The sequence below is a fragment of the Oryctolagus cuniculus genome, chromosome X (genome assembly GCF_051225735.1).
Source record: "Oryctolagus cuniculus isolate XC-2025 breed Fujian yellow rabbit chromosome X, ASM5122573v1, whole genome shotgun sequence".
NCBI lineage: Eukaryota > Metazoa > Chordata > Mammalia > Lagomorpha > Leporidae > Oryctolagus > Oryctolagus cuniculus.
This window is the reverse complement of record NC_142888.1, coordinates 34339907-34361883: the sequence shown is the minus strand read 5'-3', so window position 1 is coordinate 34361883 and position 21977 is coordinate 34339907. Positions and strand designations below refer to the sequence as shown.

Genomic DNA, 21977 nt, shown 5'->3' with positions numbered 1-21977 from the left:
TATGGCAACAGAATAGTTCTAACGTTTGTGCTGGGGGTTACACAATTTACACTTGAGATGAAACTGTAGAGCATCACACTCCCTCTCTCACACACACAGACACACACACACACACACACACCCCACTGTGTCTTAAACTAAGGCCTATGGATCGTGCCTATGTCAATCTCCTGGGTTTTGCTATTGTACTATATACTAAGATGTCACTATTGAAGGAAGCTGAGTGATGGGTACCAGGGATCTCCTTGTACATTGTTTTGCAACTTCCTATGAATCTGCAATTGCTTTAAAAACAAAAATTCCCCAAAAGCAAGAGAGAAGCATGTGAGTGTGCATACACACACACACACACACACACACTCACCCTAAGTTCTAGGGCTTTCCAAACTTTTCTACCCAAGTCTTCCCAATCCAGGAAGGTAAAGAGACATCAGCATATGGGGTAGGATATATGGGTGCAGAGACAAAGCAGAGATCTCATTGTTTTCTGAAAAAGCATGGAAATTTTATAGTCCATTTTTAATAATTATTTATATTTAATTTCTCAAAATAAGGAGTCCTCCAAATATTCAGAAAAACTGATGCTCTGGGCAGGCATGGAATGTTTGTCTTATGGTTTCACCTACCCTCTGGCATGCTAACCACACCCAAGTCTTGAAAAGCACAGACCTGAACCATCTCAGATATATAACATAGTCTATCCCTTTCATTGAACCCTTTCAATAAGCCAATATGCAGTCATATATGTATATAAACACTTCTAATTCTATGGTTTTCCTATCCTTTTCCATTGACAGTGTGTGTGTGTGTGTGTGTGTGTGTGTGTGTTTACATGCTACCCCAAACTGTGGACCGAGGTGAATAATAGTACATTTTAAGAACACAAACACTGCCAGCGCCATAGCTCACTAGGCTAATCCTCCGCCTGCAGCACCGGCACCCCGGGTTCTTGTCCCAGTTGGGGCGCCAGATTCTGTCCTGGTTGCCCCTCTTCCAGGCCAGCTCTCTGCTGTGGCCAGGGAGTGCAGTGGAGGATGGCCCAAATCCTTGGGCCCTGCACCCGCATGGGAGACCAGGAGAAGCACCTGGCTCTTGGCTTCAGATCAGTGCAATGCGCCGGCCACAGCGGCCATTGGAGGGTAAATCAACGGTAAAGGAAGACCTTTCTCTCTGTCTTTCTCTCTTTCACTGTCCACTCTGCCTGTCAAAAAAGAAAAAGAAAAAAAAAAGAACAAACACATATCCTAGTCTTGTCTTTCGCACTTCACCAACAGAGTGGACAGACAGTAAGCTAATATGGCACTTGTTTTAACTGGTGGAAGTTGTTAGTAAAATGGTGCCATCTTATTTGTGGCGCCATCTTAAGCCCCAGGGTATCATCTCAGGCTCTGGCCCCTGTCGCCATCTTGCACAGTAAGCTTCATTCCTAAGCCCAGCCTGGCTCACTAAATGTCAGGTGACCAAACGGCCCAACCACAAGCATCAGCTCCACCCTCACCCTAATGGAATTTGTTATTCCCACTTCCCTACCCTCTGCAAGAGTATAACACGACCTGCTTCTCCACACACGTGCTCTCTCTCTCTTGACTTCTCTCTCTCTCAACCCCTTTCCCTTTCTGCCCTCTCTCACCCTCTCCCTCCCTCTCCTTCCAGCCTTTTGGGTTTCCCTCCATCTGACAATAAATCTTTCCTTTAACTCTGGTGTCTGGTGTGTTTTCTGGTAGCCTTACAGAAGTCAGAGTAGAATTGGGTGTTGAGAGTTGTCTTGTGGGCTTTTGTTTCAGTGGGAGGGATCTAAAATATAGTGAAGGGATGACAGGTAAGACACTGAAAAAGTTAACTTCGGCATCAAATAAAAAACACAAACATATACTTAAAAGACACAAATGAAAATAGTGATTTGATCACAAGATGGGACTAATTCCTGGGTTTCAGTTGTTTTGATGTGCAATGAATCATAATTCTTGAAGGTTCAAATATAACGTTCAAGGACAAATCATTTCTGGTGTCTATACAATAAACACATTTTTTACCCACTCCATTCTTTGTTAGAAATTATAGCTTACCCATTGACATCTCCATTGAAATCATTAGGGAAAGATAAATTCAGTCACACCATGTACCAAGGAGAAAAACCAGACTTATTTAAAACAAACAACAATTCTAAATATAATCACCAAGCCACTCCACATGTCAGAAGAGATGGAGGGCCGGCGCCGCGGCTCACTAGGCTAATCCTCCGCCTAGCGGCGCCGGCACACCGGGTTCTAGTCCCGGTCGGGGCGCCGGATTCTGTCCCGGTTGCCCCTCTTCCAGGCCAGCCCTCTGCTGTGGCCAGGGAGTGCAGTGGAGGATGGCCCAGGTGCTTGGGCCCTGCACCCCATGGGAGACCAGGAAAAGCACCTGGCTCCTGGCTCCTGCCATCGGATCAGCGCGGTGCGCCGGCCGCAGCGCGCCGGCCGCGGCGGCCATTGGAGGGTGAACCAACGGCAAAAGGAAGACCTTTCTCTCTGTCTCTCTCTCTCACTGTCCACTCTGCCTGTCAAAAAAAAAAAAAAAAAAAAAGAAGAGATGGAAATAGGGTTGTACTTAAACCACAGAGGAAGGCAGCTGGCACTGGTTCCCCTTTTTGTGAACAGGAAAACAGGAGAAGATTCCACACGTGCTGTCTTATAGTATAAGAAATGAAAGAAATGTGAAGAATAAAATGCAACAGTTCTGAAATTACTGCTACATGTTACCTCATCGGTGTTGATGATAAGCTGGGACCAGCTATTCCACTCTGGGCATTTGTCTGTGTCTTCAAAGGTGACATTCTCAGAGTTCCAGCAACAATGTTCATGGTTAAACCAGAATCCCCCTGTGCATATGCCTTCTTTCAAATCTGTCATCCAATGAGCAGAGATGTCTATCAAACCAGCTAAGGAACCTGGTTTGGAGGGAGGGAAGGCCAAAAGTCAGGTGCATTTCTGAAAGTCTGTTCTTTGGTAATCAGAATAAACTTTGTCATGCCAAAGTTTAGGAACCAAACAAGCATATATGAGGGTACTTCAAAAAGTACACAGAAAATTGAATTAAATGATACATTTACTTTGGTGCAGAAAATTCTGAAATCCATGCATATGAGGAAACCTTCAAAAATCTCATGAGAAATATGCATTATGAACCAACAATGCATGGATCTCAAAAAGTTTTGGACCAAAATAAACTTTTCCTTTAATTTCATTTTCCATGAACTTTTTGAAGGGCCCTCATACTTTCTCATTTCATCTCAACTTCTTTCTGACTGGTTGCTTGGTTTCCACTTATAATCTCTGTATTAAATACTGACATCTGGCATTTCTATCTAGGAGGAATGAAGGGGAAAGCAAAATGGCTGGGTGGGAGCAAGAGACTACTAGGTTTGTCTTCAGGCTGAATTTGCATGATGAAGACACTGTTTTGACTTGGAATGGAAGAATACACATCCATAAACAAAGTAAAATTGATCAAAGACTACTTTACTTTCCCTACATGTGCAAAACTGAGAAAAAGAAATTGCCTATACTGAGGAATATTCATGGTATTTACTTCAGATGGCTTGCAGAGGACAGCTGATGACTGTGGTGAGAAAGACTGAGCCCTGATAGCAGGATTTTGTTCCATGGGGAAAAAAAAAATTGAGCCATGGTAGGAAAGCATTCTAGGCTAAGGGAATCCAATTTATAAAAGCACAAACTATGGTGTGCACAGGCGGCTAGATGAAGCTGTAGACACGTAGAAGCCTCCTGAGCCTAGGACATGAACCTTCTGAAGTTTTCTTAGTGAGATGGAGCAAACAGTATGATATATACAACATTCACCATGGAAAATGATGAGGCAATGAATAGTGAGTTGGGGATGAAGACTTCCAGTGTTAAGATAGCTATAGTGCTTTAGATTCTGGCCTTCTCATCATGACTGTCATCCAGATGAAGAAACTCTGGCATCAAGAAATTAAATGGCCCAGAATCTTGCTTTAGGGAAATAGTAAAGACATCATAAAATTCACAGCCTCTGAATTCCCAGACTGCTTCTGCATTAAGGCACACTGCCTCTATTGTTGCTTCCCGATGCTTAAAAACAAAATACCCTGTGTGTATGAGGAAAGAAAAATATTCACTGACCACCTAGTGACAAGAAATACATTAAAAAGTTGAGGATATTACGCCTGCATTCCACCAGGCGGGAGGCCATGTCATGCATATGTTTTTGTAGGGGCTAATGGTGTTGGCTTAGGTTGTTTACATACTTGAATAACCTAGTCAAACCTAACACACTTTTGACACCTATTTTTGAGTGCTCCAGCCCTCAGCCTTCTCTTCCCTGTTACTCTTCTTGCACTAACTGCCTGGATTCAGAAAAATCAACATGATGTTATATATAGTCTGGCTTATTCTCTGGTTGTTACATGTGTGCATGTCTTATTTTACCTAACACTGCTACCCTCAAGCCTGTCATCTCTTCTACTTCTATCTCCCCTTCTCCTTCTCCCAGCTGGATCTTTCTTCTCTGGTTATAAATGTTATTGGGTTCCCACTCCCCTAAGAAGTAAAATGCTGTCCCTTGTCCTTGTGGCCATTTCAAGCATGTGCCCCTCCTCACTTCCAAATGACTACCCTCAACTTCCACACTGCTTGTCCTCCCTTGAAACGTGGCTTGCAATATTTATTTGACATGCTTTTTCAAGGTCACTGATATGCTATACTGTATAACCTTGTCTCAGACATCTTCCTCCTCCTCAGCCTCTCACAGATCGCCTAGTCAATTAGTAGCCAGCTCCAAATGGGCCAGATCACGATCTGTCTTCTGGAAGAGCCGGAAGGGGCAGAGTTAACACCCAAGGCCATGGGCTGGCAAACGTGGCCAGAAGGTCAAATCCTGCCTACCTCCTTTCCCAGGCACAGGAGGAGCATTTGTTTACCTATGGTCTGTGGCTACTTTCATGCAGAGACCATTTGGCTCACGAATCTTAAAATATTTACTATCTGGCTCCTTTACACAGAAAGTCTGCCAACCCCTGGCCTAGGCAACTTTTGAAAACTGAGCTACAGATGAGCTGTTTCTCATTTGCTCTCTACTCCATGGCTCATGAATTATTATTTTTAAGTAGCAGCACCAACAGCAGCATGTAGAATGTACCAAACTTTTCATGTAGGTACTTTCATTATCTTCATTCAGTAAACAAAAGCTTCCAGGGGTTAAGACACTTGTCAAAAGCCATGGAACTAGCAAGTGGTAGGACTGGGATCCAACTTCCAGCAGCCTGGAAGTAGAACCTGTGTGCCTAACTGCCATTTTGTATCATTCACCTCATTTTCCACCTACTTCTGTTTCAACTCAAGATTCCAGATCTCCCCAGGCCCCATCTTTTAATGTCATAAGGAAACATCTCTTGGCAATCTCTGCTTGGTATCTGACTCTGCTTGAAGCCTGCTTAGGAACTTGCTTTAAAAGCTGTATTTATACAGAAAAATACTATTCTTGGACTGCACATATACAAGTTAGGTCTCTTTAATCCAAAAATCCAAAATCTGAAATTTTTTGAGTGCCAGCATGATGCCACAAGTGGAAAATTCCACACCTGACCTCAAGAGATAGGTTTCAGTCAAAACACAGGTGCACTAAAGCATTGTATGAAATTACCTGTGGGCTATGTGTATAAAGTACATATGATATATACAAATGAATTTCATGCTTAGCTTTGGGTTCCATCTCTTAAGATATCTCCTTATGTATTCAGAAATATTTCAAAATCCAAACAATCCAAAATCCAAAGCACTTCTGGTCCTAAGTATTTCAGATGCGGGATGCTCATCCTGCATTATTTGCAGTGAAAGGGAACATAGGTGCAGTTTGCAGGAAGAGGCGGTACTACCCCACCCCTCAGCTAGCATGGAGGAATGAGACTGTAAGCTCCTTGAGAGCATGAGTTTCTTACATGCCTTTACCATCAAATGAGAGAGCAGATGTTTAAGAAGCATCTACAAAATGTTTCAGGAAGTCTTCCACATCTTTCCTAAGCCTCATGCAGGAAGTGTTTAAAAAAAAAAAAACATTTCCCATGGAGGGGGTCTTCTTCAAGATAAGCACTCAAATGAGTATCCTTCAAATGGATACTGTATCATGCAGCATACAAAATACACTGAGATGCATTTCCCCACTGGCTAAAGGTAGGTGCTGCAGGTATTCAAAGTACTCCTTTACAGATGGGGACATTGAACTTCTGAAAGATTCTGTAGCAATTCATTTCATGTAGCAAACTAGGAAAACACAGCACGGGACTCAAGTTTATGACTTGGGAGAAAAGCATATTACCATGTTAGGAGATCTGGCTTTGAAAACTCACGTGGTTTACCATACCTGAAAAAAGCCCAATAAGGAGCATCAACAACCAACCAGAAAAGGCATCGCTGACACTGTGAATTAAGGCCCACGTTGACTCTTTGCTTTTATTGGTTATCTAGGGGAAAATGAGACAATATTGATACATTCTACATACAGCCTTCCTTTTGTCACCTCAAAACAGCCCAGTGAAGGAATACAAAGACAAATTACCTGGGAATAGAGACCAATTAAAACTTAACTTCTCATCCAATCTTTAGAGAACCCAGTTTCTCCAAGAACTCAGAGGCTTACTAAACCCCACCTTCATGTATAGTCTTGTAAGGCCTACAAACAGGTGAGTCAGGGCTTCCCCTTTCAGCTGCTCATTTCTTCCAGCATCAACCTGTTGCTTACTACAGGGGTCCCTTTCTGTCCTGCATATCAGATAGTCCAAGGATGGTCTCTTGACTCACAGCAAGTAGTTTAATTCTTTCCAAACAATATGCAAAGTGGGGCTTATTTGAATGATGAAAGTGCAATTGTGCAATTTGAGGTTTATTACCTTGGGCTATAGTTCAGGTCAGGCAAATGTGATCCTACAAACAACTAATTGTACATTAATCACAAATACTAATGAAATCCAGTGAGGCATCTCTTTCATTTTCAAAAACCTGCTGCTAACAGCTGAGGTTATCTAAGGAAGTACACAAAGTTTTACCTTTCAGGTCCTAGCCTAGTCAATTAAACCCCTCATTGCCCATATTTTTTCAGACCAATCCTCTGACAACTTCATCAGTAGTGCTTCCCACTTCTCTGTGCCTCTATTTCTTCGCCCTGAAACAGTGACTTGGCTATCTCACTTTCAGGTACAGCAGCATCACAAATAATAATGTCATTGTAAAAATTTCAAGTCACTTTAAAATTTTGACCAGTGGGGTCCAGCGTTGTGGCATAGTGGGTGAAGCCACCACCTGTGATGCCGGCATCCCATATGGGCACCAGTTCAAGTCCTGGCTGCTCCACTTTGGATCCAGCTCCATACTAATGTGCCTGAGAAAGCAACGGAGGATGTGTCAAGTCCGTGGGTGCCAGAACCCACGTGGGAGACTCCTGGCTCCTGGCTTTGGACCGGTCCAGCTCCAGCCGTTGCAGCCACTGTGGGGAGTTAATGAGTAGATGGAGGATCTCTCTCTTTCTCCCTGTCTCTCCCTCTCTCTCTGTAACTCTGCCTTTCAAATAAATAAATAGATCTTTTTAAAAAAATTTGACCTGTGGAACTTAAGTCTCCAATTTCAGTGCTGAAAATGAATCGGGTTATAATTTCTCCTGTGAATCATTTCTTTTCTGATAATGAACAGTTATTGCTCAAAAAGTCTCCTTGGAACATTTGATAAATACACTTTAATTGGTTTTGAATTATTATTAATTGGCATCATTTGTTTCAGATGCAACCTAATGGGCACTGTGCCCTTCTCTTATCACAGGTGACTTTCACAATTTAAATAGCATGTTCAATATGCACCTGATGACAAACTGAACTCTAAATTACAAATAGAAATGCTAAAGCCAAGGCACTGGCACTGTGGCGTAGTGGGCTAAGCCTCTGCCCGTGGCACCAACATCCCATATGGGTACCGGTTCTAGTCCTGACTGCTCCTCTTCTAATCCAGCTCTCTGTTATGCCCTGGGAAAGCAGCAGAAGATGGCCCAAGTCCTTGGACCCCTGCACCCGTGTGGGAGACCCAGAAGAGGCTCCTGGCTTCTGGCTTTGGGTTGGCCCAGCTCTGCTGTTGCACCCATTTGGAGAGTGAACCAGTGGATAGAGGATATCTCTCTCCCTCTCTCCCTCCCTCCCTCCCTCTCCCTCCCTCTCTCTCTCTCTCTCTAATGCTATCTCAAATAATTAAATCTTAAACAATAAAAAAGTAATTCTACAGCCAAAAAAAGGAAAAAAGAAGAAAGCCAGTAAGATTCTAAATTCCATAGCCTGCCCAATGTATCAATATAACAGAAAGATTATGTGTAAATGTTCCCTAATGGCAAAAATCTTAGAAAAAACATAGAATGTTTTATAGAAATCACCTTTTTAAGTTGTGATAAGTAAATTCTGTGGAGTTATCACAAGTTCAACAACTAAGAGGGGATTCCTCAAAACCTGTACTTGGGACAACCTGACTGTTGAGTTCAGGTGGTCATGAGGAAACCAGTCAGCAGCTGAGAAAGGCTTAAGAATGAAAAGCACTCTCCACCTGACTGCTCTGAGATTTTCTTGGCTCTGAGAAAAGGAAGCCATAGGGGAGAATGAGGTCAGCTTAAAAATCAAATTTTAAGCCCAAGTGCTTCCATGTGAAGAGATCCAGATGGAGTTCCGGATTCCTGGCCCAGCCCAAACCATTGTGGCCATCTGAGGAGTGAACCAGCGAATGGAAGATTTCTCTGTCTCTCTCTTTCTCCTCTCTCTCTCTCTCTCATTCCTTCTGTTAATCTGCCTTTCAAGAAAATAAATCTTTTTTTAAAAGAGTTGATTTTAAAAATTACATTTTAAATTTGGACTCCAAGTAGAAATAATCAAAGAAAGAATCTCTGGGGCTAGGGCATGCACTCAGTTTGGTTTTTTGTTGTTGTTGTTTTGACAGGCAGAGTGGACAGTTAGAGAGAGAGAGAGAAAGGTCTTCCTTTGCCGTTGGTTCACCCTCCAGTGGCCGCTGCGGCCGGCACGCTGCAGCTGGCGCACCGTGCTGATCCGATGGCAGGAGCCAGGAGCCAGGTGCTTCTCCTGGTCTCCCATGGGGTGCAGGGCCCAAGCACTTGGGCCATCCTCCACTGCACTCCCTGGCCACAGCAGAGAGCTGGCCTGGAAGAGGGGCAACCGGGACAGAATCCAGCACAGACTAGAACCCGGTGTGCTGGCGCTGCGAGGCGGAGGATTAGCCTAGTGAGCTGTGGCGCCGGCGAGCACTCAGTTTTTAATAAGCTTTCCATGCAGTCCTTAAACAAACAAGAAATTGTGACTCCCTGAGTTAGTATTTTTTTTAAAAAAATGTTTGAGAGACAGAGAGGGGAAGAGAGAGAGAGAGACAGAGAGACAGATAAAGAGATACATCTGTTGGTTCATTCCCTAAGTCCTAACAATGCCTGGGCCAAAGCCAGGAGCCTGGAACTCATTCTGGTATTCCACATGGAGACCACATGGTGGGCAGGAACCCAACTACTTCAGCCATCACTTGCTGCCTCTCAGGGTCTGCATTAACCAGAAGCTGGATCAAGAGTCAGAGCCAGGAACTGAACCTAGGTACTCGGGTGTCCTAACTGGTGGCTTAAGTGCTAAGCTAAATGCCTGCCCCTGGGATTCCCCATCTTAAATGCTGCAATGCAACACATTAAAGGCAAATGTCCTTGGCAGACTGCTCTGAGAAGTTGGGAAATTCTCTTGAAAAATTCAAAAGACCCTGTGCCATAGCCCTAAATACCATATATTACCTATCACATTAAATTCATGTCTTTAATTTTAATTTGATTGGTCTTGTCAGAACTGAATACATGAGTTTATTTTGTTTTTGTGGTTGTATGAGAGCTATAATCACAGGGAGTCTGTCCTGTATACTTTAGTAAACACTGGGGCCCTGAGACTTTTTTGTTTCATTCATTTAAAAGGAGTTCATTTACTTTTCTTAGTTAAAAATCCATATTCAAGATAAAAATCATAAAAGGCAGATATGATAGGGGAAGATTTTTGATATTTATTTTTGCCATCCTAAGTTTGTTTTTTTTCCATTTGTTTTCATCTCTGCATAGGCATTTCTACTCATTTAAGGGTTGTAAGGATCCTTTTCAGCCATTTACTATAGGAAGTAAGTCATCAGATAATTTTTCAAAAAAATTAGGATAAAAATCATATGTGGGATGCCTCTAAAAATATAAATAAAAAGTTTATATTTCCAATAAAACCATATTCAGCCACATCCAGGGCTGGAGAAAAGAAAGAAAGAATATGTGTCTTCAACTTCTTCCGCTGGTATTTCCTAGCGCTTACTCATGTACTATCCTTTGTCTTACCTCTCGGTGCCTGTCCCGGTCTCGAGACTTCTCTCTCACCCAGTCAATTGTATTGAAATCATCATAGGTCCCTACACCAGGGATTGGCTCCTCCAAGAAGTCCATGATTCTATTTGAAGAACCTATTCCTCCACCATTGTAGGATTTGTCCTCTGTAGTGAACAGGAAATAGACATTAGTACTCCAGACACACTGAACATCTTTAATATCTCCCTTCTGAACTTCAGTAGGTAAGTTCTTAAACTATTAGGTGACCCACTCAGGGTGTACTGATAAGAAATACAATCACCCAGTGTGAGCATCCATTGCATTTAGTTTTTTTGCGGTCTAGGTGCAAAATGAGGAGTGGCTAAAGGCAGTTTGAATTGAGAAGGACAGATGAGAACGACAGTACAAGAGAAATGACAGAAGCTGATGTGCAATCAGAAAGGATTTATGGAACAAAAGCCAGGAAGAAGCCTGGAACAGCTAGGGTATTTCAGTTTATGGAAGGTAGAAAAAATGGTCCAAGGTCTTTACAGATATATCACATCAAGAACCATTTTATATTTATAAGGCAGTAATTCAATCCTAGGAGGTAGCTTTTCCCTGAAAGGACTCCAAAGAAAGCATGTCGGCATCTTCAAGGGTTAAGCTGGCTGGAAGGTACAAATTTCCCTTCAATAACTGTAAGACTTTGATCCCTGATGTAAAGGGCTTGGAGAAACTCTTTCCAAGTGTGTCAGAAGAGCCTAAGACTTACCAGTAGAGATTTAAACAACAGTGCATGGCTTAGTGGTGAAATGTCTCTCCCTGATCCTTGAACTGGAAGAAACATGCCCATGTGCCTAGCCATAAGGGTCCCTTATCAGGGCTTGGCTTTTTAACACTTCCACTACAGTTACTTAGGCATGTGCTTTATCTTCCTTTCTAGACTAAAAACTCTCTGGTTGGTATCCCTGTATCTGATTCATCATTGCCTTGTCCACAGTGTCTGGCACATTTCTAAGACTCACCAAATATCAGCTCAACCAAAATTTATTTGATAAATGGCAAGGCAAGTATTTAAACTCTGCACTTGGACTCCCACAAGGTTAAGCACGGCTTACACACCTGCTCAAAGTGTTTCTGCAATATTGTCGGATGGAATACCATGCTATTAAACACAAAATGTACAATAGTATTGAGGCATTAATACATTTGCACACTGGAGGGAAAATGCAGAATAATCATCATTCAATTTACCTGGCCAAAGCTCACATTTGCAGCACCAACCTTGGCAGGAACAAGGCTTCATCCATGTGGTCTGGTAATGAATCTCTCTGTAGAAAAGTCCCAAATGGGCCTGACCTGACTCCATTTCCCCCCTATCTGCATCTCCATCTTTCCTGTAAACTTGAGTACTCTCATGGGGTCAATGTGAATGAAAACCCCAAATGGTACAGCACCTGGTTTACCAACAGTAAGTTCTCCTGCATTCCGTTTATAAACAATGTACACATTTGAAAGGAAAAGCTCAGCAAAGTCTAAATCATCTGGTGGGTAGGGGTAGGGTGGAGAGGCGGAGTGTAGTAAGTGAGCAAGTTAATCTTAAAACCCCAAACCAAAGTCCCTTCCCTATCTTCACTGATGCCTGGCTGTAAAATGGATGGCTGCTGAATCACCAGCCCAGCCTTCCCTATCATGTCAGTGTCATACTGAGAAAGATGAAAGCTGGTGTGTTGTCTGGGAGCTTGGAGGGGAAAAAAAGCCAGCTAGAAAATAAGGGTAGGAATAGAATAAAATATGTGTATGTGTGAGAGGGAGACGGTGGGGTGGGGGGAGCGGGAAACCAAGCTGTCTCAATTCTCAAGTCAAAAGCTGACATGAACACAGGACACCAAATGGCCAGAGATTTACTTTTTAGGGAAGGTTAATGCTTCAGTTGAATTTGCTCGGGTTTAAGAGTTCGCCTTTCAGGAGGGGGTGGGGCAGGAAAAGATTTTGGGAAAGTGATTTTAAAAAAGCGTCTGAGATCTCGCCAATGCCACCCTATCTATCAAGTGAGGCCCCCCCGTTTTAAGGCTATTCAAGGCGAAATGAAGAGCTGCGACAGCTTCTGAGCAGGAAAGAAAGAAGCCTATTACATCACTAGGTAACATGAGCACCACATCCTCCTCCTTTGTAGTGGGTCTCGGTTAGCAGCACATCCGTCAAGCCACTGGCAAAGGGTAGGCAGTGATTAGGATCCTCCTACAGACTGCTTGCAACTCTCCAGAACCCCTGTTCCCGGGCTAGGGGCGGGAGGCATGCTTCCTTGCTCGGCCTCAGGTCTGCTTACCTTTCTTTTTTTCTGCCTCAAGGAAGAAATAACCTTGGCAGCCCGCATTTGCTCATTTAGGCGGAGGAGCTTTTTGCAGGAGGAACCCCCGCGCTGAAGTGCTTTAGAAGGGCACTTGCTGCGTTCTCTGCCTTTCACAGCAACAAACGCCACCTAAAGAACCACCCGGGCTCCCGGCGGTCAGAGTGTGATGTCACTGTCGGCATCACGTGACCAGACCCTTGGACCAGCCTTAGAGAAAGGAAGATTTTTAAGGAGCACAGAAGCCTTAAAGATGTAGTCTCACCTAAACCAATGCCCTCGACCCGGGGGTGGGGTGGGGGGTGGGGAGGTGGCAGTCAGGTGAGCTCGGAAAACTGAAGTCCAGACAAGCTTTAGTCTTCGACCTCAACAAGCAGGAAGTCCCGCAAGATGAAGCAGAAAGATCTGAAAGCGTTTAGAGTTACAGATATCAAGTAAAAACAGGGAGGGGGCAAATACAGACAAGGCTTTAAACACACACACACACACACACACACACACACACACTGGGTAGCAATAACCTGGATTAAAAAAAATCTCCAACACAATGCTGAGTGAAAGACAGCAATTGGAAAAAAGGCACATAACCTTACTACTCCATTCCTACAAGTTCAAAACCAGGCAAACCCCAACAATATTTCAGGACACAAATATAAGTGATTACATTACAAAGAGAGGGAAGAATCAGACAAAAGACAGGAGCTGCCCAGGGGAGAGGGCAGAAAGTGTCCCTTCTGGGAGGGGTAGCTGGAGAGAGCAGGGCTTCAGGAAGGCTGGTCCTCTGTGTTGATCTGGGCGGAGGTTACCCGAGGGTTCACTTTATAATGATTCTTTAAAGTGGACCCAAGTTGTATGTCTTCTGCTCTATGTGCATATCACAACGAAAGAAAACTGAAAAACTAAACCACATACGAACTTACCATACGAGGTCAGATCTTCAGTAGCCTCTAGTCACTTGGAAAACCCAGACTACAATCAAGAAAATGAGCTTTTTCTTTACTAGAAGTATTTTGCCCAGAAAGCTGCATCAACTCTGATACTCATTAATCCAACCCGGCTGAAGGGCAGCTATTGCAATCCTAACAATAAATCTACTGCTCCGTTCCCATTGCTTTAAAGGTGTTCCTTTCCCCAGCTGCATTCCTAGGGCTATTTTTCAGCAGGTCTTAATTAATAGTGCAATAAGGAGAATAAAACTGCTATCTACCAACTCCCTAAGTGAATCAACAGGACAGCCGCTGTTAAACATTAACCCAGTCTCAGTGCACTCCAACAAACGGACCCTAAATATAGGGCTCTTGGATGTTATTACCCTCAACTCTTAAGAATTCATACATCCCGAAATGTTTGCACAACAAAACCTAATGAAATGAGAGACCCTGCACAAAAAACCTGTATGCTTTCAGTCCATCGTACTTATAATATCTCATTCTCCTGATATGCTAATGTAACAGTAATAAGCAGAAGTGCAACTGATACTATTTAGTGGCAATGAATTACAATACTGTAAAAAGCAAAAGGCATTTGTGGCCCAAGGGTGGCTGTCTTACAGGATTAAACTTTTAGATTCAAAAGGATAAGATGTCCAACCTCATAAGCCTCCTTCAAATTAATTCTTTATTAAATAGGATTTTGCCTATAGTATCTGAAGGCCACTACAGAATTCACTAACATTACATAATAAGACTTATCTTCTTAGACTATTTCACACTTGTCTAAATACTTAACAATGAGTCCTTAGAAACACATTGCTTGAATGAGGAGGCATATAAATGAATGCATTTAACCTATTTTCCATCTTAGAAACCACTTCCTAATTTTTTTTCCTAAAAAAAATCACGTGATACTTAAAACTAGAAATATCATTAAAATACAGGAAAAGCAATTCTGCTTTGAGAATGATGTGTATTTCAACCCCTTACCAATATACCACTAGAAATTTACCTGGGGGCTGAACAGTAACTGATTAAGTACACTAGTTAAACACTGACAAAACCACAAGCAGAAAGAGTACAGAAAGAAATCTCAGGTACAGACCTGGATGTATTGCTCTAGAAATATCTCAGCTGCACAAGGAGGGTTCACTTATTGCCAACAGCTTAAAGAAATAAATAAGCACTTAAAGAAATGGGGCAGAGTTATCAGTCACTTCCAAGAATGAATTTCAGTTTTACAGGTAGATGTACTTTTCCAAGGCTAGAGCCACATCTATAATAAAATTCAACACTGTGCCTTGCACACATCAGCAGCTATTCATCCTATGGGCATTTAAACTTTACCTTCTTTCAGCAGCAAATACTAAGAGCCTATTATATGCCACAGCTTGCTTCCATATATGTACTACCCACCTCCCTTCTTATGTGGCTTCATCCATTCTAGATCTTTCATTAAGTCATCAACTCTTTCACATTCAATTTTACCTACGTGTCTGGGAATACATTACAGGTGATGTCCTAATAATTAATCAACAGTTGTAGAAACTTTCTCTCTGGCAATGTGTGCCTCCATTTTGCTTCTATTTTGCTTCTCACCCAAATCTAGTAACTAAAAACCAAATGTTGGTGGAGTAGCCCCTCCCATATAAGCTCTAGATAATATCATTGGACCACTTACATTTTAAGTACTATCTTTTTATTATTATTATTATTTTTTGACAGGCAAAGTTAGACAGTGAGAGAGAGAGAGAGACAAAGAGAAAGGTCTTTCTTTTTCCATTGGTTCACCCCCCAAAGTGGCCACTACAGCCAGCGCGTTGCGGCCAGCGCGCTGCACCAATCTGAAGCCAGGAGCCACAATCTGAAGCCAGGAGCCAGTGCTTCCTCCTGGTTTCCCACGTGGGTGCAGGGCCCAAGGACCTGGGCCATCCTCCACTGCCTTCCCGGGCCACAGCAGAGAGCTGGACTGGAAGAGGAGCAACCGGGACAGAATCAGCGCCCCAACCAGGACTAGAACCCGGTGTGCCGGCACCTCAGGCGGAGGATTAGCCTAGTGAGCCGTGGCACCGGCCCATTTTAAGTACTTTCTTAGTTGACTCCTGGGACACTTTAAAAATATATATATTTATTTGACAGGCAAAGTTACACAGAGAGGGAGAGAAAGATCTTTTATCTAGTAGTTCACTCCCCAAATGGCTGCGATGGCTAGAGCTGAGCTAGACCTAATCCAGGAGCCAGGAGCTTCTTCTGGGTCTCCCACATGAGTACAGGGGCCCAAGCTCTTGGGCCATTCTCCACTGCTATCCACTGATTTCCCAGGCACATTAGCAGGGAGCTGTATAGGAAGCCAAGCAGCTGGGACTCGAACCAGTACACAGATGGGATGTCAGCATTACAGGCAGTGGCTTTACCCACTAAGCCACAATGCTAGCCCTGACTCTGGAGATAACTATGCTGTTGGTACACAACTATATACCATACTAGTTGTTACATACTGAAATACCCCTGTTGCTGTAGCTAGATAACCACTCTTCTCTGAGAAGTTTCCTCCCCCTCACTTTGCCCTACAGAACCTCTGGGAACTATTCCATGACCCAGCAGCTGGACCACTAGGAGGCTCCAGGACACTGTCCCAGTGCAATGTCTGACATCCAATCTAATTGGTCAGTATCTGAGTTGTTTTGGGTATCACCCCCGGCATCATTTCATTTAGGGTAGACTGTTCTATCTCCTACTCACAGCAAGTTAAAATCTGAAGGCGTCTTAGAGACAGGAAGGACAAGAAAGAAGAAACTCTCTATTGTTAACTTTGCTAAGAAAGCTAAGCAATACAGGGGATGGTGAGGGACATGGGTAAAGGAACTGTAAAAACTCCAATAAGTCTCTGCTACTAAAATGAAGCTTGAGAGTCCTGAGAATACAGCAAGGTGGGGTATGGCAGAAAAGCACAGAGAATGCTTTAGAAACAAGCATGAATCTGGACTCCAACATCACCTTCTGACTCTTTGTTCCGTATGGCTACAGCTCTCCCCCGTTGGGTTACAGATATTTGCTTGGGTGTCTCTCTCTTTAATGCCTCCTACTCCCAGCATCTCCTCTAATCTGGATGCTCCCGACCCAACACTCTCACCACCAATGGACTGAAGGTGCTGAGTGCCAGAGTTATTAAAGTTGGGATAAACAGCAGGAGGATTCGGACTTGGTATCTGTAGGCTCCTCCTGGCTCCCAGTGGCTGAGAGGGCTGTCCCTGTACAGAAAAGAGCCCCCACTCCATTACTTGCTCTTCATTCCTTCCTTCTCAAATTTACACATTTATGGGATTGACAAGATGGGGAATGTACCGGGTAGGAAGACACTGTCTTAAAATGCACATTACATACCACAGCATTGGGAAACCCTTTGGACAGCACGATCCTGTCTAATATCTTGAACAGTAATTCTCTAGTCTCTCTGAGCTAAGTCGCTGGTTTCTCTCTATTAATATCCAAATAAAAGTTGGCAACAAAAAATCAGCAGTTATTCTTTATTGGGGAAAAAATTTTAAAAGACAAAATACCAGTCAGGAGATTCTTCTTAAATTCATGGGAACAGTATTATGTCAGGGCAGAAAAATGAGTTTTTTTTAAAAAGCATGTGAATCTCTGGGGCTGGCGCCATGGCTCACTTGGTTAATGCTCTGCCTGCAGCGCCAGCATCCCATATGGGCACCAGTTCTAGTCTCGGTTGCTCCTCTTCCAGTCCAGCTCTCTGCTGTGGCCCGGGAGGGCAGTGGAGGATGGCCCAAGTGCTTGGGCGCCTACACCCACATGGGAGACCAGCCTGGCTCCTGGCTTCGGATCAGCACAGCACCGGCTGTAGTGGCCATTTGGGGAATGAACCAATGGAAGGAAGATCTTTGTCTCTGTCTCTCTCTCTAACTCTATCTGTCAAATTAAAAAAAAATGCATGTGAATCTCATCTGGGGATTACCCTTAAGTAAACAGTTGCACATGTACACACCAATGTATGTTTGTTATTCGCTGCAACACTGTTTCTAAGTAACAAAAACCTGGGAATAATGAAAGTGAACAGTAATAGGGAAATAGTACAAGGAAAGTAGACTGATACTTATGAAATAGAAAAATCTCCCAGGCATATTATGTGGGGAAAAAAGGCAAGTCACTGAATCACAAGCACAACATATTTCCAAATGTATGGCTCGATGGAGACAAACCATATTGAATCCATCTTAGAGGTTGTCTCTAGAGTGGGAGGTGGGGAGCTTTTGCATTTTATGGACATGGAGTGCCTTCATGTGTTATACAAAAATTATTTCGAAAAGTTAAATGATAAAAGCATAGCTGGAAGACTAGAGACAAGACCTGCAGAGAGCAGAGCTATATTCTGGGAGGCAGACCACTGACTCATCTGCACAGCAGGGGGTAGTTTCAGAGGAAACTCCCAGAGGAAAGCCCTCAGAGGATCCTGGCTTTCTCAGGTTTTAAATGCATGTCAATGAGAAGAAACTTTGTGACTGGGCCTAATTGTCAGCCAGGAGAAGGTATGGATTCTAATCCCAACTCCACAACTCAGTGGTTATGTCATCTTGGGCAACGGCTTGATGTCTGCGAGTTTACAGGTTCGCCACCTGTAAAATGAGGGCATATGGGGCAATATGATTTTGAGGCCCCTTCTAACTTTATATGCTATCATTTTAGCAATGACTGTTTTGGGCTCATCACTCCTATATTGTGTTGAATGACTTCTGAGAGGACTTTATCTTTGAGACATTCCAAATGGCATTTGGATTGCTCAGTTATTGGAGAATACTCTTCTGGTAGAATCATACTTCAGGAAAGAAAGGTAAGATTCAGCTAGCTCATCAATGAAGTACAGGACAACCTAGTATCTCACTAGGAACCAGTATTTCTGGCCCGATGGTTTAAACAGAGCTCTACTTTACCTCTGGGCTACCTGGTAGCCACAGACCCCAGAAACCCATGGCTCATACCCCTGAAATAGCAACCCTTTGCTCTGGCACAGGTCATGAATTAGAACAAAGCAGGGTTGAAAAACAGCCCACTCAGAAGTTATAGTAGGCCAAAAGGCCTCAAAAATATTACATTTCCTTCGAGAAGAGACCAAAGTGGTTTCACTAATTGAAAAATAAGTGAAGAGCTTCCAGATTCAGCTTCAGTAAGTAAAGTGCTTAGAAGTTATTACTCCCATTCTTACAACAGTAAAAGGTTGGACAAACCAGAAAATCAACGATTTTTCTTGAACTCGTCAAAAGAACTGAGATCTAGAGACAACGCCTTCTAAAGAAACACAGCTGAGATTCATTTATCTGCAACAGAAAAGCCTAGAGTCAAAAACTGGTAGAAATACTTACATGGCAACTTGGATGAACTGCTGAAGGCTGTGTATGGACTAGCTAAGTCTGAGAATCTCCTGGGGTCCACAGTCTTAGGGCAGCTCCCACACCAAAGCTCTACCTCCAGGAACTCCACTGAATTCTCCCAATGAAGATCCAAGAAAGATATCCACCTGGCTCTCCGGAAGGGGATGAGTCCTCCTACCCAGAGATTTCTCCACAACAAAGGCCTATGCTCTAGGGAAAAATTCTTTGCCTAGAGTCTTATCTCAATTGAGGGAAGGGCATTCCTCCACTCCAGCCACCTTTAGTCTTCCTTTCTCATTGAAGGGGGAGAAATACACTCAACAGGGACCAGGATTTCAAGGAAATATATTGGGGATGCTGCAGTTAGGGAAGGGAGTAGAATGCAAGGGGAACAAAAAGTTCAAGTCACAGCAAACAAGACACTGCCCTAATAAAGCACTGAGATTTAATCGGAAGATCTTAAAAATAACCTCCCCCATACTTTTCCATCACGCTCCACTATAAGAGTGGATGACAACTGAAGGAGCTGCAAGACACTCAAAATCAAGAGGGAAACCAAAAAAAAAAAAAAAAGGAGAGGGGGTGGACACTAGGAATTTGAACCCTCTGGCACCTAGTTACACCAAACAGTAAACAGAGCCCAACTCCCAGCCACTTTCCATAAAATCCAACACAATGGGATTAAACTAGAAAGCAATAATAAGAAAAATTGCTGGAAAAGCCCCCAAACAACTGGAAATTCAATAATACACTTCCAAGTGATTCATGGGTCAAGGAAATCTCAAGACAAGTTTAAAAGTATTTTGAAGTAAATGAAAATAAAATTACAACATAGCAAAATATGGGAGGATGCTTGGGGTAGGTGTTTGATTTGCTAAGATGTCCACATCTCATACTGGAGTGTCTGCGTTCAAGTCCCTGCTTCCCTTCTGAGTCCCCTTCCTATAAATAGGTACCCTGGGAAGCAGCAGGTGATGGATCAAGTAGCTGGGTCCCTGCCATACATGTGGGAGACCTGCACAGAGTTCCTAGACCTGCAGGCCATTTGGACAGAGAACAGCAGATGGGAGCTCTGTGTCTCTCAAAATAATAATGAGGAGGAGGAGTAGGGGAAGAAAAGAAAATATATGCAGGCTCTGTATACAGAAAACTATAAGATCCTGATAAAAGAAATCTGAGATTTAAATAAATAGTCTATGTTCATAGAATTGATGTGGGCAACACAGGGAGTCAGGAAAGGATAAGGAGTTAGGGACTGCCAACACCCAACCCATGAACACCACTGAGACCCCATCATCTTCCATGCCTATTCAACATGGCTGAAGACTCAGCATACCCACTCATTATCCGGCAGTTAAAAGCCTCACTTTCCATCATGCTCCAGGAGCCATGCACCTTTCTGGAGACCACCATGTGCACTACAGCCCCATCTCAAATCCTGTCTCCTTTGGATCTTCAATCAGGCCTTGCCCTGAGCACCAGAGACCCTACAAACCTCTCTCTGGAGGTTGCCTGCACTCACATCTGAGTATGTACTATACATACGTTTTCCAATAAGTCCTGCTTATTCACCTATATCTATGTATCCTGGTTGTATTCTTACACAAAGAAAGACAAGAACCTGTACTAAGTCTAGCTGGGGGGGGGGTCTCTCTGAACCCAGCCAGGGCTCTTGATCCAGAATCCCCACCCCCACAACATAATGATTCAGTATTGTTAAGATGTCAATTCTTCCCAACTTGATCATAATCCCAGCCAAAACCCAAGCCAAGTTATTTTGTTGCTACAATAAACTGATTCTACAGCTTTTGTAGGAAAGGAAAACATCTAGAATAGCCAGCACAAAGCTGGAGATGAACAAAGTTGGAGGACTCACTCTATTTGATTTCAAGATTTAATATAAAGTGATAATAATCAAGACAGAATGAAACTGTCTAAAGAAAGGCTGCACAGAGCAAGGGAACAGAATGGAAAGTCCAGAGAGAGACCCACACCAATATGTCAACAAATCTTTGATGCAAAAGCAATTTGATGGAGAAACGACCAATGCTACAACAGTTGGACATACATATATCAAAAAGAGAACCTAGCCAAAGATGTAACACCTTTTGATATGGGCCAAATTCCAATATCACTTTCATAAAAATTAACTCAAATGGATCACTGACCTAAATGTAAAATGCAAAACTATAAAACTTGTGGAAAATAACACATGAGAAAATCTACATGATCTTGGGTATGGTGATGACTTCTTAGATACAACACAACAGAATGATCCCGAAAAGAAAAATTCTTAAGTTGGGCTTCATCAAAATTAAAACTTTCTGTTTTGCCAAGCTACTATAAAGAGAGTCCAGCTTCCTGCTAATGCACACCCAGGGAGGCAACATAAAGGTAGGAGAAAATATTTACAGAACATATATTTGATAAAGGGCTGGTATTTAAAATACAAAAAATATTTTTAAAAACAATAAAACAATCTAACTTTTTAAAGATTGATTAATTTATTTGAAAAGCAGAGGCAGAGAGAGAGAGAGAGGTCTTCCATCCACTGGTTCACTCCCCAAATGGCCACAATAGCCAGAGCTGGGCCCATCTAAAGCCAGGAGCCAGAACATTCTTCCTAGTCTCCCACGTGGCTGCAGGGGCCCAAGAATTTGGGCCATCTTCTACTTTCCCAGGCCATAGCAGAGAGCTGGATTGGAAGTGGGGCAGCCAAGACTTGAACCAGCGCCCATAGGGGATGCCAGAACAATAGGTCAGGGCTTTACCTGCTTTGCCACAGTGCTGGCCCCAACAATCTAATTTTTAAAAGTGCAGAATGGGCCGGCACTGTGGCACAGCAGGTTAAAGCCCTGGCCTGCAGCACCATCATCCTATATGGGCACGAGTTTGAGTTCCGGCTACCCTGTTTTTGATCCAGCTCTCTGCTAATGCACC

The 21977-nt window shown here is 43.1% G+C and overlaps 1 protein-coding gene across 6 annotated transcripts in view; it reads right to left on the bottom strand.

The window, feature by feature from the left end:
* The window catches only part of CLCN5 (Cl-/H+ antiporter 5), a 176513-nt gene that overhangs the window by 21008 nt on the left and 133528 nt on the right, over positions 1–21977 (bottom strand). For 2 of the 6 annotated variants that reach the window (XM_008272337.5, XM_089323639.1), the window contains 3 exons: positions 10402–10553; positions 6382–6481; positions 2742–2929 (listed from right to left, as the gene is read on the bottom strand). In XM_008272337.5, the coding sequence (XP_008270559.1) occupies positions 2742–2929; positions 6382–6481; positions 10402–10553 (440 nt within the window). 6 annotated transcript variants of the gene reach the window in all.